At 39.4% G+C, this 20567-nt stretch overlaps 2 protein-coding genes across 2 annotated transcripts in view; one reads left to right on the top strand and one right to left on the bottom strand.

Annotated features, from left to right (window-relative positions):
• The window catches only part of CENPP (centromere protein P), a 125374-nt gene that overhangs the window by 81906 nt on the left and 22901 nt on the right, over positions 1–20567 (top strand). The gene's annotated exons all lie outside the window — the stretch shown is intronic.
• On the bottom strand, positions 962–18825 carry ECM2 (extracellular matrix protein 2). Its single transcript, XM_051793178.1, has 11 exons — positions 18599–18825; positions 17748–17804; positions 14136–14440; positions 9539–9727; positions 8152–8628; positions 7735–7850; positions 6220–6355; positions 4821–4978; positions 4338–4477; positions 2988–3314; positions 962–2279 (listed from the first exon to the last, which is right to left on the bottom strand). The coding sequence occupies exons 3-11, from the start codon at positions 14413–14415 to the stop codon at positions 2060–2062; spliced, it is 2043 nt and encodes a 680-aa protein (XP_051649138.1). The 5' UTR covers positions 14416–14440; positions 17748–17804; positions 18599–18825; the 3' UTR covers positions 962–2059.

The raw sequence follows: 20567 nt of genomic DNA, 5'->3' as shown, positions 1-20567 counted from the left end.
ATTTTAATAATTTAGGGTTCTTAGTCTCTCAAAACAGTAGTTTGGGAACTTAAAGATGTTCTACAAAGACAAAAGAACATTAAGCAAAGTGAAAGGGAATGAAGGAATCAAATGTTGAAAGTGCACAAGAAATGAAAACAAACCACCTAAAACAGGACATGGTGTGTAAGAACTCAGCCTGTTGGTGTCAGCATTCTTTACCAAACTTAGCTGATCACTAAGGCAGGGCTTCTGACTGTAGTTTACCAGGAAAAACATCCAAAGCAATCTTTTTCAGAAATCCATGTATCTTAGAATTGTTTCTTACAAGAAGTGTGTTATGCTTTGACTCGGTGCAGATCAAGCCCCGCTGAGGTCGTGGGCTATTTGAGTAAGAGAGAACTTTGAGATACAAGGGTGTGATTTGGTTTTTTCTAATCACAAATGTGAAGCTTCAGAGCAAACAAAACTCAGCTTTTCGGACATGCTGTCTACAATATGCTGAAAGGAACGTTTGGAGGCCCTTCCCTGCTAAATGTGTGTGAGCAGGATGCTGTGTCTGTGGGCAGTGGGTGTTGGGATGAGTGGGAAATGCACAGGGAACCCTTCACTTCCAGAGTGAGGGCAGGAAAATTGCAGGGCAGTGGTTGATATATGTCCTTTGAAGGTTTCTCAATGTGCAGTCGCCTCCAGCTTTTATGTGCCTTTAAGAAAAGCAGTCCCTGTATTAAAGCATTTCATCTGCTGTTCTCATCTGCTCTGAAGGAGAAGTGGTTCGAGAGCACACCTATAGGAGTGAAGAAAACACAGTGCTTTGGGGTTTTTTTTAATTCCTCACAGAACAGCCCAGAGAAAGTGGAAAGTAATTACGTGAAAAATAATGACTGGTCAGTCCCCATTTCCTACCACCAAGGGCTTAGAATCCAAGAAATATGAAAGATGGTAGCATTACTTTCAATTTTTATTGAAATTTTTCTTTAAAAAAAAAATATCATCCACTTCTTATCAAAATTTTGGCTTCTTCAGAGAAAGAATATAATATTAAAATCTGGAGCTGGATATTACAAAAGGTTCTTTTCTATGAACCGAGACATTAGAAACATCTTCAAGAGCCAGAACCCTTTTCTAGGGAAATAAATCTGTTTGTAAACATTTTTTCTTTATATCTGAAAAGAAATTCATATTGAATGTGTTCCTGAACCTCCTTTATCAACATTGTCTCTGAGTGGTGATTTATGACTGTCTAGAAGCACTCAAATAACTACTAACTGGATATTTTAAAGTTTTGAGAAAGTCTAGTTAGTCACCTAAATGGGCAACATGATCCTAATCCTATACAGTATAAAAAATCTAACAAACCAACTGTGGTACAAATGGATGGAACCTATCACTATGAGTTGAAAAATAATTAAAAAAAAATAAAATATGCTTAGTTTAAATTAAAAAAATCCACATAGAAATTAATTATTCATTCCTATAACTCATCAGAATCTGTGTTTGAATACAGGAAGTTTTCAGGGTCATCTAAAACAAACAATTTAACTTTTTTTTTTTTTTTGCCTTGCAATTTCAGTTGGAAGAGAACTTATCACTGCAAAATGAGTGGTAGGAAGTCCAGGAACTGTGTATGTTTTAAGAAATTTCCTTCTTGCATTGCTGGAATTTTCGTAGCTCCAGGACTTTATCTGTATCATTTTTAAAACTGATGTTTAAAATATTTTAGAACGTTTTAAATGCAGTTAATCAAATAAGACAGGACCAAGTTGAGGGTTTAGTTATATTCCTCTTTTCTAAAAGCTGATCTTGTGGAGGGCGTTTCTGGGGCACAGTTTGATCTGCTGGGGTTTAAACAGAAAAGTTCTAATAGAAACAAAAGTTGATGACATAACCCTAAGCCTCTATTTTTACATTTAATGTTTTTATAATGAAACAATATGAAGAAAAACACTACTACTTTGCTTCAGTATATAATATACAGAATCTTATTTATAGTAGTAGAACTAAGCAGACCTTTAGTGGCAGAGAATAAATAAAGCCGTGTTTCTGGAGATGGGGGTTGCAGTGCAGAACTGGAGGGGGGTTATTTGCTCTTCTGTGGCTTAAGGACAACACTGCAATAGGATCTGATGCATGAAAACGAGTGTGGGGAGAGCTTTCTGGTGTTGATGTAGTTGTTTTCAAGGTGCACGTGTTCCAAACGGGAATCTTCATTGTCCTCCTCCTCCTCCTCCTCCCCCTCGCTGTTGTCACGATCGTGGTCCCCGGTGTGAGTCCTGCAGATGCGCTCGGGGGGCACCGTCCTGGGACACGGGGGAGGGATTAGGTTATAATTATTCAAAATAACTCCCAATTTCATCATCTATTTTTGAGTTGCTCTTTATTTAGATATTTGAATATACTAACTTAATTTAGTAGATGAAATTTTCTCTATTATATATTTACGGATGACTTTTTAAAAAGTCATTCTTTTTAAAATTCTCTCCTTGCATTGATTTCTTATTTATATCATATACTTTGTTTTCCTGAGGGAAGCACTGGCACGGTTGCTGAATGAAAACTTTCTCTGTATCCTCTGTCTGTCAATGCTTTGCTTTGCAAACAGCACAGAGGGACTGGAGAGCTCCATAGCTGGGCCTGGCTGGAACCTGCTCCTCCAGTCATTTTGGAATCCTTTGGGCTCTGCTCCAAGAGCACAAAAAGCTGGTGGTTGCTGTGCCTGTCAAAGTGTAGCTGCCCCAGGGGACGTGGCCCAAGCGCTTTTACAGCTTAATTTCTTGGACAGAACTGTTGTGCCACATCTTTGTGAGCATTTTCAACAACTCTGAGGGAGGTTGAAGTCTCACTTTTATCATATTCAGAAATACTGCAGAGGAAAACTCAGGATTTAGGTCTTCCTTCAGAATATTTTAAAATAAATATTTGCTTTAAAGTAGCAAATTCCTAAAGCAAAGGGTGTCTTCTGGCATTTATTTTAATGCCATTAGCCTAACAAAGAGCTGGGAAATTACCTTATTTTGTTGTTGTTCAGTCTCAGAAAACGCAGTTTTCTCATTTCATCAATTCCAAATGGCACAGCCTTCAGTTCATTGTGATCCAAAAACAGCTCCCTCAGGGAGTGATATGCTCCAAAAAACGACACGGGGTCTATGCCATCGTCAGTGAGCTTGTTAAAGGACAGGTAGAGGTACTCCAGCCCCGGCTTCATGTGGCCAAACACGTAACCTGGGATTCTTTCTATCTGGTTTCCTATAAGTACCAAGTGTAGTAAAGATTTTGGCAGGTAGGAGGGAACATGATACAATTTATTGTAAGAGAGATCGATTGATTCCAAGTTCCTGCATTAAAGGAGAAAAAAAAAAGAAAAAGGGCTGAAAACAAGCATTGGTAATGCTTGATGGGATTACAAGGACACTGAATTTCCAAGGGAAATTTGTGTCTGTTCCTGGAACAGAATGCATTATATGGAACATGCTGATGTGTAATTACTCTGGGAATAGAAGGAATGGAAGTAATGAATTAACAGTCAAGCACAATGGTTTTGTTGATGGGAAGAGATCCTCAGTAATGAGCACAGAGGGGGCTGAATGGGGGAACCCCGAGGGACTGATTTGTGTTACACTGAAGAACACGTCATGAGCTTGGGACTTCAGTCAGCATCCCCTTAACGGGGAGTTTTCAACTTTGCTCTAAAGCCCATTGGAAATGGAATTGTTTTGTGAATGAATCATCCCCGCAGTGCTTCACTTCCAGGGCTGAGAGATGCTGTCAGTAGTCCCAGCTTGGTTGTTCCCAGATTAAGGAATTTAAGTTCTGGGATCAGCTGACAGGGCTGCGGTGCCAGGTGAGGCCGGGCACCCTCTGGGGCTTAGAAATCATTTGCCAGGAGGATCAAAAGCAGCAGCATCTTTTACTCCTTACATTCTCATTACTTGCTCTGCTTATATTCTACTCACAGGTAGTGCATCATATTTACTATTATGGTTTTTAATCTAATGTCAAATAAGGCTAGGACAGTATTAAATTATTTTTAAATTACCTGCCAAATTATCATATAATTCCATGGAGTATTATTTATAATTGATGTTCACTTTTTTAATGGATGGTCAGAAAAAATATTGACTTTTATGTTAACATGATACAGATTTGAGGTAAAATATCCTTTAATTTGACAGTCGACTGTATACCTTATACAATTAAGAAAAAGCAATTAAGACAAATTAGCTAAGGAAAACACACAAATCAAAGGATAATTACGACTCTAAGTTAAAAATAATGAAGTGCAAATATTTATTTCATTATCTGACTCACTAGTAACAGAGAAAAACAAAATAAATGTCTTTTAAATGATTGCTACTTACTCTTGGTTTATCCAGGCCAAAGGTGCTATCCTGTGCTCTTCTAATTTGTTGTGCTTTAGCCCAATGACATTGATGTTTCTCGTGTGGTTAAAGCAAATTTCTGACACTTCTTCAATTTGATTATTTTCAAGATACAACTCCTGTAAGTGCATTTGGGAAGAAAATTTGTGAGGTTAAAAAATATACTGGTTTTCCTGCTCCAAATTCAAAATATAGCTGTTACCTGCCCTCCACATTCCCTGGGATATCTACTGATTCCTGAATCTGAACCAGAGGCAGTTTGTAGCTGGAATGTGACCTTCAGGAACACAGTTTTTCAAAGCAATTGTTCCGTTTTCTCATTTGTGAGAATACAGGTTGCTTTGAAAGGTCAAACAGAAAAAGAATTGTATCTTTTGGGGTCTTTTTGTTTTTTTGGGTTTTGCTTGGTGGTTTTTTTGGTCAGTTGGTTGAGCTTTTTTGGTTGTTTCGTTTTCTTTTTACCTCGAGAGTGGCAGGAAGACCTTGTGGGATAATTCTAAATTTATTCCTTCCCAGTCGCAAATAACAAAGACTTTTCAAAGGATAAAAGGCCAAAGGACTGACATTTGCTTCACTGAGTTTATTTCCTTCTAATTCCAGAGTGACCAAGTTCTTTAAACCTGAGGAGAAAAAGTGGGAATTCCTGTTAGTTAATGCCATCTCATGGCTTGTTAAAATGCACGTTTGTAACGTAAAAGTGTTAAACATCACTCAGAGGAGTTCACAGCAATTCATGAAAAATGTGGTGAAGGGATTTCATTATCTCATAATCACAGAATTATATTGTTTATAACTTTGTAGAGCTTTGGAGATCGAGCACAGCTTTATTTATAGTTTCCTCTCCCGACTGGGATGGAAAGGGCGGCAGCTGCAGCCCTTGGATAGTGCTCCCGTTTTTCCTGGTTGTGCAGCTGATGTCCAGGGCCCTGTGTGGGTGCTGACCTTTGTGCAGCTGCCCAGGGATCCCCAGGGATCCCCCCGGGGCTCCAGCCACCGATGGGACAACGGGAATGTTCTCTTCCCTCGGGCTCGTGTGCTGAGAGCCCCCCCTGGATTATCCCGTTCCTCCTCCTCGGCATCCAAGTGCAGGGCACAGGAGAATCAGTGGGGATCAGGGCATGTTACCAGGACAGATTATTTCAGAATAAAAAGTTTCTCAGCCACAAATAAGCCAAATCACTTCCTTTCCACAGAAGGCTTATATTGCTCCTCCTGACAGCACAGTTTGGGGATTTTAAACTAAAAGGCTCCTGCAGCCCTTGGCCCAAGTTTTCTTAGTCTTTAGATTGCTCCAGAGTGAGCTGTGGCACTAAACTGATCCAGTTTACATGGGACCCTGTTGGCAGGAGATCAAAGGATAAAAAAGTCCATCAAATTATGACATGCATAGTTCCCTTTCTTTTTTCTTTCTTTCTTTTTTTTTTTCTATCAACCCACATTTAACTTGGCTTAGAATGATCATGGTTCACTCCAATTATATTCTACTTTATTTTTCACACATATCAAATTCCATTCACTTTAATGCAATTTAAAAAAAAATAATGTATTTTCACCACACATGAAGCCATCAGGTCACAGATCAGGAGAGTAGGTATCTTCAACATATTTCAAATACATCTCTACTTAGTAACCTTAAATATAAACTTCTCTGGGAGAGGAGCAGTTGCATAAGAAGGGAAAATGTAATTTTAAAAAACTTCACCATGTAAATGTTTCGGCTTTTGTTGCCTTTTGAAACCAGGGCACACAAAGCCAACAATTACTTTTCTGCCTTTATCAAACCAGATGCATTTGGTTGAACACTCTCCTTTTCAAATTCATTTTAAGCTTTTCACATGATCAGTATTAGCTTTCTAAATACCTTTTAAGCCATCTTCATCAATGGCATGAAGGTGGTTGTCATTTATTTTTATTTCTTCCAAAGTTGATGGCAGTTCAGAGGGAATATGGACCAGCAGATTTCCATCCAAATACAAACGTTTTAGCTTTTTCAGGATCTTAATCATAGGGATGAAGAAGAAAACTTAGATTATCCAAGTGTAAAATATATAGTTAAATATACAGTGTAATCATAGTTAGGTTTTTCTTACACGTGTTTTTTTTAAGATTTTCAGCAGCAATGCACTAGTATCCAGAGTCTAATTAATTGGTTTCTTTCTGCTAAATATATATAAATGTGCCAGTTAATGCCATGTGTAACTGGAAGGGTTTGACTGAGCACATCAGCTCCCACAGCCATCCAGCATCACTGTTTGCATCATTGCTGCTCCCTGTGAATCCTGTAGGCATTGCCTCACTACAGCACACAGCATTTAGGGGTTCAAAATACAAACATATATAAATAATGTGTTTATACTCTTAATTTGTGAGCAAATCGATGCTTTTCTGTCAGTCAGTAAATGTACTCAGGCAGAAGGACAGCAACTCTTTCAGTGACTGAGGATTTTTATGACTGAAGCCAGCTTAAAAAACTAGTATGAAAAATTATCCCAGCTTCCTTGTGATAAATGCACAGCAGTGTCATGCAGTGTGGGCACTTCTTGAAGAGAAGGTGGGGGTTTAACACTGGATCCAGCAAAGCCTTTTTTTCCTCCAGTTGGGTGTGAACTGCCTGGTGTGATAAAAGCCTCACTAAAATTTATTTCACACTTGAGACACCTTCTTGGTCTGTCTTTGGCATCCTCTTTGATTTCACAGGAACTGAAGCCCTTTGAAATCAGCCCAGTCTGTCCCTGTTACATGGAGGGAGGTGTTGGACACAGTCCTGCAAGAAGGTTGATTGCACGTGGCAATGCCTGAATTCCACACCTGAATTACCAGCTGTACTTACCTGCTTTGGGAGGAATTATTACAGGGTTATTCTGCCTTCAAGTGAGGAATATGTAGGTGCACTTGAATATCCTGTAGTCACTTAAATTCCCTTAGCAAGGAAAAGTCTGAATATTGAAAGGCTTTGGACTATTTAATGAGAAAGCTGTTCTTTTAATAAGCAGCTGTGCTTGAAAGTTTCTCCTTAATGTAATGAGAAAGAGGATACATAAATTTACAAGTGTTGAACCTGAGTAATCCGGGTGTGTTCAGTGGAATTTGAGCCCTTCAGTGCTGAAATCTCGCAATTGCAATTGATGCAATATCAAAAAATTGTCTATCTTGTTTAACATTTAATACTTGGTGAATGTAATTTATAAATTCCTAGATATTCTTGATTATGATGAGAAATTTATTGGAGTAGCCAGGTTTAACTATATTGTAATTATAGAATGGTTACTTGTAAGAGGTGCAAACTGGTTTGGATCCATAAACTGAAAAGCAGGAAAAAACATTCCTTTAAAGCAGTAATTAGTGAGAGGATGGTAGAAGAGTTAAGCTTTCTTACTTTGAATGCTTTTGGACCTATGCCAGGAGAGGTAATATTATTTTTACTCAGATCAATCCATTCCAGGTTAGGTATCCCGTTGAATGCTTCATCTGAGATAGTGGTGATGCTGTTTCCTAGGACAGAATTCAGGAAAAAGGTTTGAGTTATGAAATACAGTCTGCATCTGAATTGTGTAGTGTTGTACATGGAAAATATGTTACAGAAATAGTTGGGTACAGTAATCATATGGAGATATGTTCATAAAACATTAGTAAGCAAATTTGGCATTTTTAATTTATTGTTTTGGAGGCTTAGCTGTAAAATTCAATCCAATACATTTTTATGATAAGGAGCAAAAAAGTATTACAGTTCTGTTGACTGCATTTGAGTATGAATAATGTTATGGAAGTCATGCAAAGTAGACCCATTAGTTACCTGTAAGGTCTAAACTTGTGAGATCTGGATCTGAGATTGGTGGTATTTGTGTAAGTTTGGCATTAATGCAGCTTACTGTGGTGTCTGAGGTGGAACATCCAGATGGCAAAGGAGGAGCTTCCACGGGTGGAACAGGAATTGGGAAACGAGATGGAATTCGGAAAGGACCATCATCTTCCTCCCTGTCAGAATGCAGTTCTTCTTCTGCAGCTCCTGTTCTCGTGCTGGGCTTCTTCCCCCTGCCATGGCCTCTGTGCTTCTGGCGATTTCTTTTGCCTTTCCTTTTTCTTTTCTTTTCACCCTTTCTATGACCCTCCTTAACCTCTGTCACTTCTGTTTGGAGCAGTTCATCCTTTCCACTCTGAGTCCTTGCTGATGGCAAGACATTGGTGATATCAAGGTCACTGGGTTCTGGGGAGTCTCCAGACAACTCACTTATGTCATCCAGTGAAATAATACTTGAATTCAAAGAGGAGCCTGAGCAGAGCCATGAGAACATAAAAAACCAAACCAAAACAACACAAAAGAGTCTGGTAAGAAACTAAAATTGTAGTGAACATTATGTCCCACATATAGTAAATATATAATGGCTATAGAATAGTATTCCTCTTAGAATATGGTTTGAATGAATGAAAATAATGTCTTAGATTGCTGCTTGACAAAAGAGAAATACTTTACTGAGAAATGGTTGAGCACTACAGAACAGTTTGTGCACAGGTGTGATTTATGGTAGCTCCAGAAAGAAGGTGGGAAAATTATTATAGCCTTCATTAGCTTTCTTTCTGACTTAATATTAGTTAGTTTTTTGTGTTGAGGGAGCAGGAGGTAATTTGGATAAAATTCACAAAGGTTAAGGCTTGTTCTCTGCAAGGGACTGTCAGGTGAGGAGTTGGCTGTGGGTGGGGATCTCACCAGGGAGGTGCATTAACTCCATTACCAAAATGCAGTTTTTACTTGCATAATGGGGCAATTCTAATAAAAGGAGTTTAATTGTTTCAATCAGCATGACTTCTAGTTCTACAGTTAATTCCTGTGGTGTCTCATCTCAGAGTATTTCAGTGTCACATGCACACGCACACAAGGCTAAATAACATTATTATGGTAAGAGCAGGTTGAGCTCAGTACTTTGCAGACATAAGATACTGGGGGTGGGGGGAGGAAATCACATTTCATCTTCATCTCCTCCATTCCTTTTCTTTTCAAAAGTACTAATTTTATTTAGATGTTGTTAGAGAAGCAAGATCTGTTGCTCCTCTTGTGAGTTAACTTTCTTATCTTGATTTATGTCAAATAGCTGCACGTTTTTACACTCCTGGCAAAGATCCACCAGTCTGTGTGTCTAATACATTACCAATGGCCAGTAGTTACTGACTGATGTGTTCCATACCAGTATCAGAGCACACTGGGCAGCATTCCCCTTCAGGTATGACGGTGTGGGGACATTCCAAGGGGTGGCACATGGTTGTGTCACAGATCACCTCTCCCTGGGAGCAGAGGCAGGTGAGGCAGGGCCTGGGAGACCAGACGGCCTTGTCGAACATGATCATCCCGTTGGCTGAGCACTGCCCCTTCTTCCCTGGGGACAGAACACGGAGAACTGGGGTCAAACAGCTCCAGCTGAAAGCAAACCAACAGTGTGCATTTAAAACTGTGGAAAGAAGCACTGCCACTGAGGGGCTTTGGCATGGCAGTTCCTCTTTCCTCTCCACCCTTAGCAGAGATCACAGATCTCAATGGAAGTTGTGCACAGATACAGTTGAGAAAGAAGCAAGTTTTCCTTGTAGTTAAAATAAGTCATGCAGAACTTGAATGTTTTTACAGACCTCTTTCTGTTTCTCTGTTGTTCACTAGACATTTTTTCTAATACCTTGCACATTAAATAAGACAGTTTTGTTAAGGCTCTGTGGAACCAGGAAAGTAACAATATTTAAGTTATAGTGACTCTTCAAGTCAAGTCCATTCTGTGGTGACTGGTGGGATGGCAAACATCTCCCCTTCCCTGTAATTTCCTTTATCTGAAAAAACCCTCTTTACTAGGAAAGTAGCAAGCTAAAATAACTTGTGCTAATAAACACTGCCTCCAAAGTTTCTGGGCATTAATCTACAAAAAAAAAGAGATTTCCCCAGGTTACAAGTTGAAATTTTCTGAAAGAAACGTAGGTTCCTTTTGTGAGCTCTACCCAGATATTCAGTAGGCAAGACATTTGGAGGTGTAAAGACCTGGGAAGGAAACTAATCCAAGTCCCTTTCCTTCCAGTGGTGGAGTTTACCCAGCAAAGGTTTCCCTGGGCAGTTCTCACCCACACTCCAGGATAAACATTGCACTTTAGCATAATACTTTTCTTTTTGGTCTTTTGAGAAAAGGAAAGCCAAGGCTGAGATTCTTCATCCCATGCAGACCTTCCTATTTTTGAGTGCACCTCTAAATGTGATGAGAATCTGAACTCCCTGCCTACCTTCCTTTTCCTCTGTAGTTAACCTGAGAATGCATTGCTGAAGTGTTGTTTCAAGCTGAAAAACCATTTCTAAGTTACTTTTTACTTCCCTGCATATAAAGAAAAAAAAAAGTCCTCTTTTCCTATTCAGTTTGACTTTCTCCTTCTGATGGAGGCTGTATAATGCAGTGGCAAAACCTTCTCTCATCTGAATTTGCATGCCAAGTGTATCATTTGTGATACACTAATTGCCTTTGGAGGGGTTGTTTGCAGGGTTTGTTTTCCCACACTCCACCCTGGTCCTCAATTTTAAGAAGAGTACTCAGGATAGGCTCAAAGTGTCCTTGAAAGATTATTGTAAATATTAGGTTTGAAGTGTCTGTGGAATTAATATTTGTCTCAAAATGAGGCATTTTGCAAAGTCCTTCAAGGCAGTCGTACTGTCACCTTCATAACAGAGGTCTTCTTCTGCCCTTCTATTTAAAGACCATTGGATATGAACCTGTTTATAGAACAAAAATTAATTATCAGAATTATCCAGTTTGGATGTTCCTCAATATTTTGTATATTTTTAAAAATGCTTTGATTTAAGTTACTCTCAGGATGGAAAAAGCGAGAAATTAACGTTTTGAACAGTTGCATCTTGTTTTTTTCAGGGGTCTGGGGTATCTGTGCCTCATTTCAGCCACATAAAGTTGTGCTCTAATCTACTGAAACCACGTTAAGTGGAGGAGGAGAGGCCCAAGCCAAATGTTAGTTGGCTCTAAGTCCCTTGTCACTCTACCCAGGTATCTGTAATCCAGCTGTTTGCTGGATCCTGACTTCTGGTTTTTATGTGCTTGCCAGGAAGCCACAATATTTCTTTTCAATAATCTCCAAAGGAAACACAAAAAGAATGCTGCACTTTCTCATGTTAAACAATAAAACATCAGCTGTTCCAGAGGAGCGTGATCTGGCTCGAGGAGGAAATTCTTCTGTGCTTCCTAAAATTCTTTAGGTTGTTTTAGCTGCTAGACTGCATCTGAAGTTGGTGCAAATCTGTCTGAATAAGCATAAAGATATGAGTTATCGGGCTTGGCCTCTGCAGGCTTCTGTAACAATTTATCTTGTTTTCTGTGGACATGGGAGTTACTTTATCTGGCAGGACACGGGTGTGCTCAAAGAGGGACCTTGTGGTGCATTGCAGAACTGCTCTCTGGCATTGTGGAATTCACATAAAACTCTTGTGGGACACAATAAAGGCTGGGCTGAGATGCTCCTTAAATATCCTGGCCCCTGAGGATCTTCACAGGATGGTACAGGGAGAGGTGGGGATCAAGAGGTATTAGAAATAGTGCAGCAGTGAACATCCTATTCTGCTCTGCTTAATGGACAGGCTGCAAAGGACAAACAACTGCAAATGTTGTGGTGAACTGTTTGATTTAATTTAAATACTCACGTGATTTTTACCTGGAGGAAGGAGATATGTCTGGTTACTGTAAAACCTTCATTTAACTGTTAATTTTCATTCTGCATAAATCTGTAATTTTTTTATTTTTTTTTTTCTGTTTAGGCTACTAAAAGCAAAACAAGTAGCTAGGATAGTTGAAATTGAGGTTTGGATTGCATTTTCTTCTATTCTGGAGCATGATTAATAATAGTGTTCTATTATTTAATAGGCTCTGTTTTTTCCAAATCTGACATGAACTTGAAAAAATTTTGAACTTTTAAAAGCTAGACTAAAAAATACTTTGTGGTTCAAGCCTTTGGCAGATGTGCACAGGACTTTTAACCTTTGGAAATATGGTGTAAATTCAGTGTGAAGTTCCAAATAAAATGAGTTCAGTGGTTTTAGCTCAGCTTTTGGATGCAAATCCAGATAGAGAGAAACAAGTGGGGTGGGGAGGGGGAAGAGCTGTGCATTATTTCAGCATGACTGATGGTCCTGACAGAGACACTGGAATATCTTACATGGAGTGTGTGCTACTTATGTGGTATTTTCCTCTATTTAATTTTAAAAATATTTTTAAATGAAAGGTTTGACGTTAGTAATATGTATAATATTGTAATACACATTGGAAATGCCATAGTCAGGAGTTTTGCTAGTTTGGCCATTAAAATCCCTGACTTTAAAGGGCTTTATTTCAAACAGTTCAGCCATTCTGAAAGTGAGGACTCACAACAAATAGTAATTATTAAGAAAATGCAGCTAAAATGTGTTTGGCCATTTGAGAACTGTTAACCTGGTGGACATGCCTCTTGTGAGACACACTGAAAGGCTTAATTTTGTGCTTATAAAATAGGTTATTATCACTTTATGCAGATTAGTGGTTATCAGGACACTGTACTTCTTTTCCATAAAGTTCATTAAATTGCATATGATGATTTCACTTATTGTGTGATCTCCTGGTGCTGGAATGGAAGTATCCATGTCTTTATCTTTATTAGCTGTAGAGTGGACACAGCCTCGTATTGAGTCCTCACAAAATCCCATTGTCTTTCTTTTCCTCAACCCTCAAACTTCCTTCTATGAAAAGAAGTGTTGAACATCTCAGTAATTTTCAACTGGTTTATAACTGTGGTTTCAAAATTGGGAAGTACTGATAGTGGTGTTCAGAAGTTGTTATTTTCAGAAGGGATCACTAGTTGTTAAACTTAATTTCCTGCTTTGTGAGTCATAATTTCCCATTTGTGACGTTGAACATAAAATCACAACATCCTAGAGCAAGAGTTCTGACTTTTTTGTTGCACTAAAAACCAAAGAGACACTTAACAACTATCAGTTCTCAATCCCTGACTAGTCTTGTATTCTTTGAGGAGATTTAGAGAGGCCTGACACAATGACCAAGACAGGTTTCAGTAAAGATCAGTGAAATTATACTTTCTGCCTGTTTGTTTTTTAAGGCATCAAATCCTCTTCCCTACCTCTCCTTCAAAAACCATAAAATATATATTAGTGCAGCAATGTGAGAACCTCTAGATCACCAAAATGGCAAGTTTTATATAAATCATACTGTTGAACTTCTCTTAAGTAAATCTGGGTTTTCAATACAGATGGAGCATGAGTGATCTTGTGTTGAATGACTGGGGTTTTTCTCTCAGCTCAGTTTTCTAATGCAGGTTTCATATTGCAACTCTTGCTGTGTGTTATTATTTACAGAGTAAAGAATTACTCTTGAAATATTGCATGTAGACGTGGTTTGAGTGCTGCCTATCAAAAATACGACAACAAAAAATAATAGAACTTAAATTCATTTTAATTAACACTGGTGTTATTGGTATTAATTCCTCCGTGAAATGTCAATTGACTTAGGAGATATGTCAAGCAATAAATTCTTCAAAATTACACATTTGAAATTATGAAAATATCCCAACAATTTTTTTATTAGTTAAGATCAAACGATAATGCAAAAAAATTGTGGAAAATATTAGTTACCTGGCAAAGCAGGATTTGTGCCAAACCACAAAATTACTGTGAAAGGCCACAGCTCTTTAAAGAATTTCTATGTTTCATTTAAAATCAAGAGAAAAATGAGCCCACCCTGGGCAGCAGAGGGGCTTTGCTCTTACCTGGCAGGACACTGTAACTGGACTCGTGTTCCCCCAACCCTACGAGGGAGTCGAACACGCCCATGACGCTGTCGTCGATGTTGATGAGGGGGATCCCGGGCACGGGGAGCTCCATCCTGGGCTGCCTCGGGATCCTGTGCCCTGCCAGGGAGCCCCTTCCCAGGCCTGGGGGGTGCATCCTCCTGCTGTGCCTCCCGGGGAGGGCTCTGCCTTCACCGGGACAAAAATCAACCCCCAGGGAGAGGAGCAGGAAAGAACAGAGCAGTGCTGTCACCTGCATGGCCTCGGGTGTCCCAGAGAGTGTCCTGGAGCGGGGAAAAAGAGGAAAATTAGATACCTGCAGAGCTGGCAGGACGTGGCAATCATAGGGCACTTCTCAGAGCAGGTGGAGCAATGCATGGGAGGTATAACCAGGCTTCCCCTTGGGAAGAAATTGCCCTGTGAAGTAACTAACCCGAATTTAGTGGTTCTCTGCCCTCACGGGCAATAGTCAAACTCAAATAGGTGCTGGCTTTGGGGTTGCATATGAAGAGGTGGTTTGGATTTGCAGGGCCAGCAGGCGTTTGCAATTCCATAATTGTTACTGCTCCCAGCAATGGAGCTCTTGGGGATTCTGTGAGGTGTTCCTTCCCTTTTTTTGATTGCTAATATTTCTTCCAGATCATTGTAACTTCTGAATATGGGAATGGCAAACTAACAGAAAAATGCCATATTTACTTCTGATGTGGTGCCCCAAATGCTTTTGGTTTAGCATTTCTGTGTAAGGGATTTTTCATCACAGATGAAGAGATACCTTCCGTTTCTGGCCATCCTCTTCTCCAACAGGATCTGTTTGGTCCTGCAGAGGAGGCCTTTGGGAAGTTTGGTCACAATAGTGCTATTTCCCCGTTGTATTAAGCACAGGCAATCTAAAAAGGTTGATCTATAATGGGTTGTGCTCTGCATTTACTTTTTAAGCAAATCAAAACAATTGTGTATCTTGAGCCTTCTTATGCTCGTGACAGAAAAATTGCATTGACTGTCACCAATAGGTGGCATTCCAAAACAGAGCAGCCAGGATTCAGGAGTGTGCAGAGGAAGCACATCCAGCAGGGGATTTGCTGCACCAGTGTGGAAATAGGGCCCTGCATATCCAAGGTTATCAATGATTTGTCAAAGCTCTGTTGCACCATTCTTCCATAAAGGAAATGCTCTTGGCCTGTGGCCTGTTTTAACTGAGACAGCAGAGGCAGAAAACACTTGTGTTCTTGTGGTGAGAGAATTAGAGAAGAACCTGAGATTTGGAGCACTTCATCTTTGTGACCAAGACAAGGCTTAGAGCATGTCCATGGTTCTTCTCTAAGGAAGCCTTGAGGGGATTAAAAAATGCTTTTTCCTGATGTTCATCAGTCTGGCTTTATATGTCGACTTTATATTTTATAAATGCAAGATAGTTTCATTTCAGGAGCTGGAACTGTGGTTTTGCCTGCATCAGATTTTGTTAAAAAGCTTGTTCATCTTGGTATTTATATAACAGATCAAATTTTTAGTACAACTTTTGGTTTATGCCTAGCTGTTCTTTAACATAAAGACACACAATTGACTGCATATTTTTCATGCTTTCCACGGGATAATTCTCATATTCTTTTTATTCTCACATTTTAAAATGGGAAGTTGGGGGAAATAAGCTGAAGACAGTATGCATTTTACTTCTTTTTAATATTGTAGTTTCTGTGCTCAACTATTTTAGCTTGAAAATGTTATAGCAGATCTAGATATTAATTTGCAGAATTTGAAGTTAATGTTTTTGTTTCCATATAAAGGGGATTTGAAATGCAAATGTCTCACACAAATCCTCTCAGCATCTCATGTAAGGACAAGGTTCTGAAATGAATCCAGGCTTCAGTTTGCTGCTTGCTACCCATCAGAAATCAGTCATTCCAAAATGCCAGATAGACTCTATACTGGGCTTTTATTTACAGAAATCACTGTTAATTAACGTATCAAATAGATGCAGGAGCTTGTGCTCTGCATTGAAAATGCCTGTTCTTGTTCAGAAAGTGCTTATTTCTGAGCACCTCAGGACAAATGACCTCATGCTTTGGTTTCTGACTTACTTGGTAATGACGGGCTATAAAATTACCCAGTAAACTTGTGTTCCACAGCTTTGGCTGACACACACAAAGAGCCCTCGGGGAAAAGGGAATGTAAAAAGAAAAGTCTTGGACATGTGTGTTCAGTCTGTCGAGTTACTGACATCTTAATTATGGGCACATTTTTCTAGGATACTTTATAATCACACTGCAGTTACAATGCTGCTACATTACAATTGGGCTTTTTTAACATTTAACCATTTCTTCCTGTCACCAGAGGCACATAATGGCATGCCTGAAATACTTTCCCATTTTCCATGTATTTTTAGAAGTCAGGAATAATATAGGGTGATTTACATTATATTTACTGTACAAAAGATGTTTCACTATGAACTTCAATAAAAGGTAAAATTCTGTAGTAAATCAAATTATCTTAAAGTGACACATCTTTTTATAAAATACTTTATAAGTACGAGTAAAAAAACCTCAAAAACAAAATAACAGAAAATACATACCGTACCGTCCCAAATAATATGTCTTTATAAACTAATCCTGTTCATATATGTGAGTTTATATGCTGTATTTTCACACCAATTTAACTCTTCAGTACTGAAAGCTTAATATTGCTCCTTTCAGCCAAATGGAGTTCTTTGCATGCAAAACACTGGGCTACTGAGTTTCTTTCTTTGGCTTATTTAACAAGTGTTGTCTCACATTTTAAGGCCCAAATTGTGAAAGCCTTAAGGGCACTGGGCCTTTCCTGGCCATGACTGGGATCCTCGGGTCATCTCTCAGGAATTTATATTTAGTACACGGCCAGCCAACTTTTGATTTGGGGAAAAGTCAGCCTATTCAACTTAGGATTTTTGTAATAAATGATTACATAGTAAAATAAAATTATAGGTAGCCAGTATAATGAATTTATGATATGTTTGTGTTGCCAGATACTCTCAACATGGCTGCATTGCTATACTTTTTTTAATTTTACCCCAAATGTTTAATCAGACACAGTATGTGAAGGCATCTTTATTATCTTTTTTACCATGTGTTCAGTAGTTTGTAGCTTTCAAAATGTTTATCTTCAGTAAGTTCAGTTGTTCTGTTAATGGAAATAGTTAATTTCTAAAGGAGAGACCCTTTAGAAATCCCAGAGTATCAGAATTTATTAAATAATCCATTTTTATCTACTCAGTCTAAATTCAAGCATGTTTCTAAGATGTCAGCATTATTTCTCATGCCACACAGGGGTTAAAGTGCTTTACCAAGATATTTCACATACTCTTTAAATTTATTGCACAGAAATGAGTTACCTTTAGCCAAAAACTAATCTCACTCTCCATTAAAGTTGGATGTGCATGGCAAACATTAACCCAGAACAAGCAGATCAACGGGTACTGCACACTACACCCAGAAAAGCATTTCTGCCCCGTATAGCTAAATACAGCTCACGTTATTTCACACATATTTGCAAAGTTAACATGAAGTTTAAGCCATTCAACACCATGCTTTAAGCAGTAATTTAAAATGGAAAACATTTTACCTTGTAATCTAACCTAACAGCAGATTCTGCTTGCTGTCATTTAGTCTCCCGCTGCAACTGAGACAGAACCACAGTGATATCTTTAAAACAAACAGAGAAACGGTTGGGGTTGTTGAAACATGCGGGACGATTCCTTTAGTTAGGTGTGGAATAGCTCCTTCCCCTGGGGGCAAACGCTGCTCCAGGTTCTGTGTGCGGAGGATCAGCTCGTGCCGGTGCTCGGAGCACTCAAAGCTCACTCCAGGCAAAGGAAAAGCAGCACAATGGGCTCGGTCCGGAGGCTGACAAGGCACAGCTGGGAATCCTCTGCCAGCACTTACAGTTGCATAAGGGACAGGAAAGTGGAGTGTTTTCAAAAGAAACAAACAAAAAAAAAATGTGTATTTTAAATTCTGTTCTGGTTTATGGATTTAGAAGTTTAGTTTCCTAGTGGTATGGCTTTAATGTAGATTTATTTAAAAGAATAAGCTATAATGCCTTAACATAAAGACATTTATTAAAGTTAGAACTTTTTTCTTCAATTCATATTTTCTTAATCCACTCCTGCCCTTCAAGCCTGTAATCTGTAAGCAGCAAACCTTTTTGTTGAAGTTTTAGCATGGAAAATGTTTCTTTTGTCCACTTACAGCAATGATTTCACCGTAAGTTGTAGCTTATGGATGGAAAATAAAACAACCGAAGCACTTTCCCTTCATTTTTTTTCCTTTGTAAGGCTAATTACATCTTGAAACATGATCCTGAAGCACAGCTCTGCAGAGCTGCAGTAAAGTTAGGAATCCAAGTAGGAGAAGTGAGCGTGAGGGAAGGGAGGGAGTGATGGTGAGGGAAGGGAGGGAGTGATGGTACGTTACCACAAGTCCTTGGTGTGCCAGCAGAGCCTTCTCCTGCATCCCCAGATATCACATCTGCAGTGTCCAGGTGGGATGAGTGGGGTGGTGGGTCTGCTGAGCTTCAGAAATGACAAATCTACCTGGGAGGCAGAGTTGTCTGAGCTCTTCTGACATTAAAAATTTGTCGTTTGGTTGAACTCACACTCTGAGGAATATTTAGACAGATAGTCATGGACTGGTATAACCATTGAGTTGACCATAATTGTTGGCAGTATGTGGTGGAAAGATACTGGGAAAACACATTGTCTCTTAAAATAGTCATTCACTTCCTACTGTGCTCTGCTGTGCAAAGGCGAAAGAAGGAATATTAAACTTTTGTAGTTTATCTGGAGCTGTTTAAAAGGAATGGAGACAGTCACACTTAACAAATGGAGATGGCATCTGAAATGAGGGCACGGCTCAGGACCTGTGCTGAAAGCATTGGGCTGTAAAGAGAGAGTTGAACAGTTCTTTGAAAACAAGTGTGGAAAAGAGCAGCAAATTAGATCACCTTGTCAGAGTTGTGCATGTCAGGTGAAAGACTTTATGTGTTTAAATGATGGTGTATTTATTAGAGATAAAAGTGGCGGCATTCACTTCAGTGTATATTTAAATGCAGCTTCTTATGCTTCTGATGCCTTTGTGCATGTGAAGCTCTGGTTCAGTGCATCTGCTTTGGATGTGGCATCTCTGACCATGAATTCTAGTATAAGCTGGATTTCTTAGCTTATGTCATCTCTGTAATTTTTGAAAGGTCAATGTCTTTCAGCAACTTTCCAGAGCTGAGTGGGACACAGACTTGTCTCTGCTAGATCATACAGTGAAAATCCTAAATCCTCTAAGCAGACTGAAGGATCTCTGAAGGTGTTACTGAATTTACACCTCTCTTATGAAGACAGGTTGAGAGAGTTGGGGCTGTTCAGCCTGGAGAAGAGAAGGCTTTGGGGAGACCTCAGAGCCCTTTCCAGTGCCTAAAGGGGCTCCAAGAGAGCTGGAGAGGGACTTTGGACAAGGGTCTGGAGTGACAGGACAAGGGGGAATGACCTTAAGCTGAGGAGGGCAGACTTAGATTAGATATTAGGAGGAAATTCTTCCCTGTGAGGGTGGGGAGGCCCTGGCACAGGTTGCCCAGAGAAGTTGTGGATGCCCCATCCCTGGAAATGTTGAAGGCCAGGTTGGAGAGGGGGCTTGGAGAGACCTGGGCTAGTGGAAGGTGTCCCTTCCCATGGCAGGAGGTTGCAAGGAGGTGATCTTTCAGGTCCCTTCCAACCCAAACCATTCCATGATTCTATGAATCAGTGAGAGTCCTGGAAGCATCCTAGTTCTGGTGGTATCCATGTTTAGCCTTCCTTTTGGCTGCCTTTAAGCCACCTTTCTCCTTTAATGTTCAGACCAAAATGGAGTTTCTCTGATATTGTATCTGGTGCCATTTAAAATATCTAAACAAAAGCCTCTCGTACTGAACAAATAAATAATGTCATCTGTTCTCCTTCATCCCTCTAATTACCTGGAGCCAGTGTGGCTTTGTGATCTTGGTAGAGCCTGCCATTAGTATGAAGCAGAAGATGCCTGGGAGGCCTTTGCTTATCTTTTGCTCAACTTTTATTAAGGAAGAAATAAAGGCAGTTGGAGGGATCTGCAAAGACAGTTCCCTCTTCATGAAAATGGCATTACACCTTCCTGCAATGAGCAGATACACTTGAAAATTGTATGAGCTGTTAAAGACCAACCCATTGTTATGTGGTATCGGGAGGGTTTGGGATTTTTAGTTTGGAAAACTGTTGTCTGAGAATGGATATCATCTGCCACATTTCAGTAATTAGATATTAGTTTTAATTTTGTTAAATATTGTTTTAATACTGTTATTTACATTAACATCTTCCACACAAACTTGCCTGTCATAATAACTAAAGAAAAAACACTGTATATTCTGCTAAACCTTCAGACTGGG

The sequence above is a fragment of the Manacus candei genome, unplaced genomic scaffold, assembly GCF_025592945.1.
Source record: "Manacus candei isolate 608988 ecotype Guabito, Panama unplaced genomic scaffold, ASM2559294v1 h1tg000036l, whole genome shotgun sequence".
NCBI lineage: Eukaryota > Metazoa > Chordata > Aves > Passeriformes > Pipridae > Manacus > Manacus candei.
This window is presented reverse-complemented; position numbering and strand designations above follow the sequence as displayed.

Bases quoted from the DNA above. Each gene is read 5' to 3' on its own strand.
- ECM2 (XM_051793178.1), bottom strand. From the start codon at position 14,415: ATGCAGGTGACAGCACTGCTCTGTTCTTTCCTGCTCCTCTCCCTGGGG. The intron at 7,851-8,151 runs GTAACTAATGGG...ATTCTGTCCTAG, and splicing joins CACAAGTTTAGACCTTACAG to GAAACAGCATCACCACTATC. The intron at 4,979-6,219 runs GTATTTAGAAAG...TTTTCTCCTCAG, and splicing joins TGATGAAGATGGCTTAAAAG to GTTTAAAGAACTTGGTCACT.